General features: G+C 50.2%; 1 protein-coding gene across 1 annotated transcript; it reads right to left on the reverse strand.

Annotated features, from left to right (window-relative positions):
• Nucleotides 1–684: 684 nt before the first annotated feature.
• Nucleotides 685–9,594, reverse strand: ZC3H12A (zinc finger CCCH-type containing 12A). Its single transcript, XM_068417811.1, has 6 exons — nt 9,508–9,594; nt 8,761–9,309; nt 5,453–5,592; nt 4,432–4,666; nt 3,776–3,882; nt 685–3,659 (listed from the first exon to the last, which is right to left on the reverse strand). Exons 2-6 carry the CDS (start codon nt 9,264–9,266, stop codon nt 2,635–2,637), a joined length of 2,013 nt encoding a protein of 670 aa, XP_068273912.1. The 5' UTR covers nt 9,267–9,309; nt 9,508–9,594; the 3' UTR covers nt 685–2,634.
• Between the last annotated feature and the right edge of the window lie 237 nt (nt 9,595–9,831).

Raw genomic sequence — 9,831 nt, forward strand, 5'->3', positions numbered from 1 at the left:
CATAAAGTTATTTAACAAGTCAGATAAGAACATGCTGTACTGCAGTTTAGCAGGTGCAAGGGGAAGATTCTTATACAGAAACAGGAGCATTGGTATTCTTCCTGCATTTCCTTCCCAGCTCATAACAAAGCTTTAGAGCAAAGTCTTGACATGTTGCAGTCAGCATATTATCATGATCAACATCTGGCACAGATGTGCTACAGAACCGGATAAAATACACATTTATTTCCAGACTGTACTGTGGAACTGGCCATCAAAACTGAAGCACAGCCTGCACTATTTATTCCAAAATAATTAGGGCTGTACTGTTCTTTAGCACCTGGGACACCCACCACCACCGCCTTTCTCAGAGGGCAGTTAAAGCTACCATGCCACCTCACCTCGACTGCGGGTGCATCCCCTGTGCAGTGAGCTGCCTTCAGCGGTGCCGAGTGAACAGTCAGTGCTGGACGTGCCATTATCTGCTACAGCAATTGGGAGCAATTTGATTTTCTGACCTGCCACATCGCATCAATCACAAGCCCATCAACAGCCAGCTGTCAGACTGCTGCTGCCACCAGACTGCGCATGGAGATCTGAGATTGTCAGAGCAACCCCAGGGAGGAAGGATAATTTCCCTGACTTTCCTGCAAAGCCAGTCAAAATGTGGAATGGTCTTCCAAAAAGCCACCAGACACCAAAAAATTCAACTCAGCAGTTTTTATTTATATAACACAAGTTCTTACTTTGCCATGGCTTTCACACAGCTGCCTCCGTTTCGTACATAAACTATATACTGCATAATGATACACAAAGTTCAGCAATGTCAGCTTGTGAGTATAAAATGTTAATCTTCTGATTGCAAGAGAAGCAGCATATATCAGCATTCCACCAGAAAAAAACAAAAAACACCACACCAATTATCACGGTGGCCGAGTTGAGAATAGTACTAATTAAAAACAGCAGCAAGCAGCAAGTTGCTGGACAATAACGTTAAAAACCATTTTTCCTGTAATTTACAAATATGCAAAGTATCAGGTTACTTAAAATTAAGAAGCATTTTGCTTACTAACATGAAACATTACTAATTTGTAATGTATCATAATTAACCAGGCATACAGGTTTCTGTGTCCCTGTGGTTTGTATGGCACATGGTGCCAGTCTGGGTAGGTCCCACCTCGGACAGTCAGAGGGAAGAGCAGCAACAGCCAAAGCCGCCCCTGAGAGGGCTCTCAGTGCATCCCACCCCCCCCTTCACCATTTGCCACTCAATGACCTTGGTTTAACCACAAGATGGACGTATTTAAAAAACATAACAAAAGCCACAGATACAATGTGTATCAACAAATCAACTGCTTCTGGCCTGCAAGTGCAAGAAACATCTTTGCATTCTCAGCACAATGAAATTCCAGGACCAGAACCAATTAGTACAGCAATTGGTTTTGCATATTTAAAATCTGTTACAGTATCTACAGTAAAAAACACCTTACAGAAAAAGGGGGAATGAAAAGGGAACAGTCTTACCAAATAAGTCTTACTCTAGATTTTTGGATGCTGCTATAGTTTGACAAAGCTGAAGGGTCCAGGAAAACATTAGTAAGGCAGATGAAGCAACAGCTTTACAGAGAAAAATATTAAGGAATCCTCAAGAACAGGACTGGCAGCAGTCCAGACATGACTACAGCTGTTTTACTGAATGCTCAAAACTATTGCTGTCTGAAGACAAAAGGCACAGCATCATAAATCCTCCCTGTCAGCGCTGCACAGAGATCGCCTCAGACAGGTTACCAGCCACGGGCCACGTTTTAGAGCAGCATCAACAGCGTGGTCATCCACATGTTCCAACAGTTGCATTTTTCAGCAAATGCCGAACACAACTCACATGTAGCTTCGGGGCAGTGTCAGGCCTCTCATCCTGAGAGGATTGCACCGCTAGCTCCTCTTGTTTCTGGGAGCTGAGCAGCTTGCAAAGCACTTGTGGTACGTATTGGAGTTACCTCGTCTGGGGAAGGTGAGCTTAAGTGGGAGGGGTATGGAAAACATCATGGAAGTGTACCACTAACCCCAAATTTAAGTCAGCTAAACCTAGCTTTGTACTAGATTTATAAGCCAACATTTTCCACAGATCTGCAGGGTAGGACTTAGTAAAGAGGCTTAGTTAAGAGCTAAGAACAGCCTTGGCAATGCATTTCAGTCTTCGCAAAAAAGCCTCGCACCACTGCAAAGGTAGTACCCCCTTCTCTCTCCCAGGCCCCCCCGAGTCCCCCCTCCCTATGCCTGATAACACACTAAGCCACCTCAAAACTGAAGTTACAGGGAGGAGTGAGGTCACATTCAGTTGTGAACAACTGTGGGAATTTAGGGTGTGCCTGACTCGCCATACAACCCCAAAGGCAAAATCCTGCTCTGAAGCTGCAGCCTCTTCAACGTTCTCTGGGAAGACGGGACCCTAAGGCTGCCTCTCTAAGAGGGGCACACTGTCATGTCTAGGTCAGGGTTTGCTGGGAGCGTACCACATCTGGTATCCAGCCTGCAGCTGGAGACTGGTACTTCCAAGGAATAAGGAGGAGCCCTCAGGAGGCATCTAGAGCAGCTATGGAGCGCAAACACTGCCCCTCGAGCTCTTCACATGCCTGGCTGCCCTCAGCATCGGCCTCATATACCTGGGTTCTGAGACTTGTACGTTAGTATCTCTGCAGCTAGCCTTTGGGGATCCAGAAGCCGGGGGAAACGGCTCATCACAGCATCAACTAGATGGGGATGGAATATGCCACACAGCTTGACATGCACATTGGCCCGCTCCTCTGCGAACTGGTCAGAGACAGCCCACTGGCAGGAGTCCCCATACGTTGGCCCTGGGGCCCTCTGCACTGAACGAGGATCTCGCACACTGGTAGATCTCACTTGAGGAGGAGGCATCTGGTATGGTTCAGACCAGTACTCACGAGAATGGGGTGGGGGGGTATTATACTCATTGGGCAGACTGTACTGCCCAGCATTAGCTGGGTGTACGGGTACTCCGTAGCCTGAGAAAGAGTGAGGTGGTCCTGAGTGAGACATCTCAGGGCTATACTGCAAGAAGCTAGCACCAGAGGAGGAAGATTTATGGGAGCCATGCTTGTAAGAGACCAGACCATTTTGCTCTAAGCTGGGAGAGTGTGGGTAGACAGGTCTCTGCCGACCGCAGGTGCAGACTGCCACCGGATCAGCATGGGAATGATCACAGTGACTGGTAGATCTGTAAGGCCACATGTCAGACAGCTGGTTCTCCAAAGACCCAATGCCTGAGTCAAGATGCTCCTGAGAGATATAAGACAGAGAGTCCATATGAGGCTGCTGGTACCTGTCAGAGGACCTGTGGCTCCCGCTGTTAGGAGGGACACTGCCTGACACGCAGCCTTTGACCTGAAGCTGAACGTCGCTGGGCTTTGCTTTGTGGGTCACGTTTTTCCGCTCTGCAGAGACCTTCTGCAAAGAGCTTTTATCACTCTCTGTGGGCACAGAGCACAAGAGCTCTGCCTGGGAACCTCTTTTGCCCTTTTTCTCCTCCTTGGCACCGGTACTTCTGGTAGGAGACAACCTCGCATTGGCTCGGAGTTCATCAGCTAATGAGCGCTGGGGCTGATTGGTTCTTTCAGGGTGGTAGAATTTACACTTAATTCCATAAGTGCACTTCTTCCCTGCAAGGAAAGGCAGAGCACGGAATGAGCATGGAAAGACCAGCTGAATTTTACTAACTGCATGAATTACACTTGCACAGACACCTCAGTCTTCACGTTTAGAAGGCAGGTCTTACCATAAGGGCACTGTTGTTTCTTGTGTTCTGGCACCACAGGTTTCTTTCTAAGAAAGTTATCCAGGCTGGGGCCATGTCGCCCTAAGGGATCATCTGGAGGCATAAACCTAAAGAAAAAGAAATCTCAGTCAGGAGCAGTTCACTTTCTTGGGTCAGAGTTTCATTTCTTCTAGAAGTTTCCCATTTCATTGAAGGTTAAAAGTTATTTGAGCCCCAAGAAGCCTTCCCCTTTCACTGCAGTGACAACCCTCCTGTCACCTAGTAAAGACTGGCATGAAGTGCTTCACTTCAGGCTCAAAAGAGGTTTTACGCTCTGTTGCTGACCAGAATTAGTACTTGCTGCTGGGCCTGCTAATGATTGTCCTGTGAGGAAATCAAGTCCTGGAGCTCTCCTAGGAACTCCACTACGGCAGAACTCCTAGCTCCAAACCAAGAACAGCTATTAAGATGACTCCAGTTCCTTATGCCTTTGTACCTCACCACAGTTGGGCAGTTCTTCCCACCACACCTCCTTCTACCAAAAGATATCTCTACAGGATTTTTCCATTCTGTACCAGCATTTTCTCTTTTCACACATCACTTGCCATTGCTTCATTAAAACAAGACAGCACACTCACAGAGATCTTTTTAAAAGCAAAGGAAGAATGGGAACATACTTGTCGTTAACAAAGGAATACATCAGCAGACGCTCCTCAATGAATTTCTTCCACTCGGGACGCTCATTCTGCAGGTCCCGGTAAGTATCGTTAGAAACCACGATGCCATCGGACTCATGTGCCAGTTTCACAATGAATCGATCATCATAACAGACAACACGCTTGCCTCCAACCCGCCTGGAAGGAGTGAAGACCAGAATTTTCTTCTTTTCAAGGTCACGGAGAATGTACTGGTCTGGAACAAACACAACTGTGAACACACTTACACAGCCCAAGGGCCTTCACACGTATCAAGTAACATTATAAATAAATACCAAAATTCATGTAAAGTCATTTAATCTCTCCACAACCCAGCCTGTATTCTCATCTCCTTTCTTACACCATCCATCAGTGTCAGAGGTGGGTTCCCATCTGAGGTGCCTGCACAGCACCAGAGAACACCCAGAGCACACCACAGAGCCTGCAGCAATACAGCAAGTCCCATCCACAGAACCCTTGGCATGCAAAGTGCAACCCGCATTTAAGGCTGGCAGGTTGTATCTGTTGTAGTGCCATACTACACGCACAGATTCCTGAGCAGAGTTACTTAGAAATCTCAGGTGTTCACATGTTCAGAGCAAACTCCCCAATTTTAATAATTCTGACTAAACTCCCATCAAGCTTTAACTTTTAGCATGTAGAAATTCCGTACAGTCTACAATGTCAAATATATTACAAATACATAGCATGTAGATGTGTCCCTGAAAGAGGAAAAAAATACAAGTAATAAAAGACAAGTAGTTAGGAAACAGAGCAGTATTACATTCTTTGTTCTCTGAATTATTCCAACTGATCCAGGCAAGAACTTGCTTAGGGGAGAAGTTAATGACTAATTCTCACTAGTCAGCTCAGCTTACTGGATCTCTTTCTACTCAGATCTTCCATTCATAAGTTAATTACTAACTAGCCAGAACTTTGCAAGCTCATTAAGTGACAAAGCAGTAAGCCTGAAAAGCTACTTTTGGTTTTCATATTTCCACACCTGTTATAAGTACATCTGGTCGTGGCTGCTCCTTCCTCCAAGATGGCACAAAGACTGTAATATCCTTGTGTCCCCTGTCCCAAAACCACTGGACAGCCAGCAGGATACCTCGGCAGGAGAACACTTCTTTATTTCCATGGCTGCATCGGAGAAGAAAATTGAGAATTTAATATTCAGGTTATGTACAGACTAGTCAGGCAATACACTAAGCAATGGATTCAGCAATTCAGACACCCTTTACTGAAGAAGTGTTAGAGTAGCACAATCAGTATTCGTTGCTCATCTCGTGTAAATAGCAGCACTAAGATCTTCACAGAATTACTGTTGCTTTTAGCACCTCAGGATACCAATAAACACCCAAATCCTCAGTGGGAGGGAGAAAGCAGCTGTAACTGTTGCAGCTGCTCTGAAACAGAACCTTCCCTTCAACTCTGGACTCGATCTTTATTTTTAGCCCTGAGTACAATGTGATCTTGAACACCCTTTGTCCTATTCTGCCAGCTAGCACCAGTGGCTGGCCTCTGCCAGGGCGAGCTGCACCCTCACTAGGTGTTGTGCTTGTAAAGTTAAGGAAAACAGGACATTTTATGCACTCAGTGACATCAGCGCTGAGGAAGGATGCGTCTTCATTACACTATGGCCCAAAGTCAGTTACAAATGCACTATTAGCACAAAATAGCACCACGTCCTGTTAACAGGATCAGTGCTGAATGTCTTACCAGCACGTGGCAGTTTGAGAACAAAGTTTGACAACAGCATCAGAAGCTACGTACCAATGCAAAAAGCTGCTGCTTAATTATTCATTAGGTCTTATCAACAAGTTTCCAGAACTTCTAAAAGGAAACTACCACTCCTGTTTTACAAGTGCCAGTATTTACAGTGTAATCAGCTCTTCTGTTGATAATGGTTCTGGCAAACTTCCAACATTTCTTATTACAGCCCAGTTTGTCATTCTGGGGATCTAACAGTCTGTGTTTCAGGATGACACTCTGGTAAGATGTACTGCACTGGCGACAATTGGTCACATAATTCAGTAAGATTTTCCCCACCTGGGCATTACCCCTGCCCCAAGTCTTACTCTTCCCATCTACACTTGAATGACATTTCAACTCCCACCACCACCACTCAGCATGCTAGCTAACTCCTCCATAAAGTAACTGCTAAGAGCTTACATCCCAGCAGAGGCATCGCTAAGAAGTGCCGTTACTGCAGTACAACCCTACAGCTAGAAAGAAACTTTATTTCTCCTCCTGTCCTCACCCTTCTCTGAAGCTATTAAAAAAACTGAAAAGTACGACCAAAATAATTATTCTATAAGAACTACACATTTAACACGAAAACTAACACCTAAAGAGACACCTAACACATCTTCATTAAGAATTACAAATTACAGAAAGGCAGACATTAACAATCAGAAGAAAGATGCTCTAAAAACTTTCCTCCAATGTCAGACTGGTTTGGCTATCGATAGCCAGACACAGGTTACTAGAGTCTTTTAGAGATAAATGAGAAAAGCAGAGATTTCTTTTCTTTTTTCTTTTTGAGTCCCTGCTACCAATCCCAAATCTACAGAAGGGAGGTAATTGGGCTGATCTGATTTGGCAGCAGCCAAGAAAAAATTCCCTTAGAAGGAAGTAAAAGCTAATTTCCACTATGATTTGCATATGTTTGTCAAGAGCTGTTCAGGGAGGCCGCTGTACACACTGCAAATGAATCAGCAGGGAACATCACACCATCAATACAGGAAGTTTCAGAATGGAATTCCCCTTCTAGCAAGTTGCTTAAAAAAGCCAGGCTGCTTTTCTCATGTCAAACTCCATCCTATCGGCAGCGTTATTACTGCCTGGCCTGCCCTGAGTCACACTCGCTGTGATCTCTCCCACACTTTTTGGGATGAATTTCATGGCTCCTCATTCAAAAAACTCAACCGACTCTATTGTTCAAGCCCCAGCACTTATCTAAGGTAAACTTCACTGCAAGAGTCACACTTATCAGCCCAGGGCTCACAATGGGCCATTTTCCTCAAGTGACTGCACAGCTGCTGGAGAGCTCAGCGACAGGACGGTGCCCTCCTGCAGACGCCCAGGTCACATCTTGTGTTCTCCAGCCCCGCTCCATTGCCATCAGAATTCCTTCTTCACCCTGGGACTGGCAGGCTCTGTTCCTGGGTCGCACAGCAGATTGTGCCCAGGCTCTTCTCCTGCTCAGAACTGTCAACCACAGCTTAGAGAAAACAACACCTGCAAACACACCTCCATTTTCACCTTAGGCAAAGCCTACAGTAACGCACGCAACAGCTCTGTGTGCACCCCCTTGGTGGTTGTTTCTTTTATAAAAAGGTCTGTGTACACAAACACTCGTTACAAGATCTATTAAGCTAAAACACAGTGAAGGACACTTGCTTTTGACCCCAACGACAAAGCCCAATTCAGAAACCTGGTGCATCAAGTTAATGGAGCCCAGACCCCCCCATGTCCAGGTGGGGAGCACAGCACCAGGGGGTGGGGCGGGGAACAAAAGCCAAGGTGAATGTAGGGACCTAAGGCCAATAAATATCCAGCCCAGAGATTCTGGGTGCTCCATTACTAGGGCTCCTGCACCCCCAAGTTACTGTTCCAACCCAAGCGGCTTCACAGGCTGCCTCTGGTTGTGGTCCCCGACAGGACCCGTGTCACCAGAACACCTGAGATGCTGAGGGGGAGTCTCAGCCCTGCTTTGCTGACACCACATACTAGAGTCCCCTTTGGCATCCCCTCTGTTCTCTACACTGTATGGAAACTTCACCAAAATACAAGAGTCACAATTTGGAGACTGGTCTCCAGTACAGGAGACAGCTCCGTATTATAGAGCTTTCTCTAATTAAACCTGTAATTATTTATTGAGCAACTTCCTGCTACAGAAACTTACATAAAGCCATTAGGTAAGAGGACAACGTCTCTTCAGTTATCCTCCTCCTAAGCTAAAAACAGAAGGAAACGTCTTTATTTCCCAGGAAGCATGCTTGCTCTCGTCAGAGCCCTGTGACCACTGGTCACGGGCTGGCACTGACCACGGGCAGGAGAGGCCACCAAGGCAGACTGCGCCTGCAAACGCGATGCTCATCCTCGTGAGAGCTACGCGTACCCGGGAGGTGCCCTGGGAAATGTTACCAGCCACTACCAGGGCATCCAGCCTGCAGCGAGAAACCCCCAGAGCTGCTCAGGCTCCGAGCTCTCAGCGCCTGGCACGCCTCATAGCCAGAGGCCACCAAACCCAGCGCAGCGAGCGCCGACAGCCCCGCAGAGACCCCCGTGCCCCCCCAGACACACCTCATGGCCACGTTGCTGCCATCGATAACGATGGGCTTCAGGTTCTCGCTCTCCGTCTCCTCCGGGGCCGGCACGGGTGCGGGGGTCTTGTTCGCCGCCCCCCCGCGCGGGACCAGCGGGGCCTCCTTGGCCTCCGGCGGGGCCTCGGCGCTCTCCCGCTCGGCCGGGCCGTGCTTCACCAGCTCCCCCAGCACCGTGTTGGTGTCGGCGTTCAGGCCGAGCTTCTGCAGCACGACGTGGATCTCCTCGGAGGAGTAGCCCAGCTTGCGGAAGAAGTCCACCTTCAGCTGCATCTCGGCGCTGTCGCAGGGCTCCCGCACGGGGCCCCCCGCCTCCGCGGCCGGCTCCGCGCCGGGCAGCCCGCCGGGGCCGGGGCTGGGGCCGGGGCCGCGGCTCTCGCTGGGCTCTCTGGCGCTCATCCTCTCTCCGCGCCGGGACGCCGGCAGCCTGGCGGCCGGGAGCGCCTCAGGCCAGCCCGGCACGGGGGAGACGCTGCCCGCGCTCATGGCTCCCCGCGGGGGACTCCCGGCCTCCGCTCACGCTCCGGACCTGCGGGCCAAGACGGGCGTTAGCAGCGGGCCCCGGCCCCCCCCGCGCTCCCGGCCCGGCCTCCGCGGGGCCCCGACAGGGCCGGGCCGGGTTAGACCAGACCAGGCCAGGCCAGGCCAGGCCAGGCCAGGCCGCCGCGTGTCGGGCCGGGCCGGGCCCCCCGCCTTGAAGCTGCCCGTCCCGTCCCGCCCCCCTTACCGGCCTGCCGCCGCCGCGCCGCCGCTGCGTCTCCATGGGGCCGGAGCGGGCCGGGCGGCTGCCGCCGCTTTATACCGGGGCCCGGGCAGCGCCGCGCCAAGGCGGAAGGGCAGAGCGGGCGGGGGCGGAGCAGCGGCCGCTTCCCGGTCCGCCCCCCGCCCCGCCCCGCCCGGCCCGGCCCGGCCCGGCCCTGCCCCGCCGTGCGGTCTCGCAGCGGGCCCCGCCGCCGGGCCTGCTGCTCCCCGGGCTGCCTCCGGGCCTGGCCGCCCCCCGCCGCGTCCCCGGCCCCCACCGCTCCCTTTGGTCCCCGTCCAGCCCCGCCGA

The sequence above is a fragment of the Nyctibius grandis genome, chromosome 24, assembly GCF_013368605.1.
Source record: "Nyctibius grandis isolate bNycGra1 chromosome 24, bNycGra1.pri, whole genome shotgun sequence".
NCBI classification, from domain to species: domain Eukaryota; kingdom Metazoa; phylum Chordata; class Aves; order Nyctibiiformes; family Nyctibiidae; genus Nyctibius; species Nyctibius grandis.

Bases quoted from the DNA above. Each gene is read 5' to 3' on its own strand.
- ZC3H12A (XM_068417811.1), bottom strand. From the start codon at position 9,266: ATGAGCGCGGGCAGCGTCTCCCCCGTGCCGGGCTGGCCTGAGGCGCTC. The intron at 5,593-8,760 runs GTGTGTCTGGGG...TCTCCGATGCAG, and splicing joins GGCAGCAACGTGGCCATGAG to CCATGGAAATAAAGAAGTGT. The intron at 3,883-4,431 runs GTATGTTCCCAT...CTTTTTCTTTAG, and splicing joins TATTCCTTTGTTAACGACAA to GTTTATGCCTCCAGATGATC.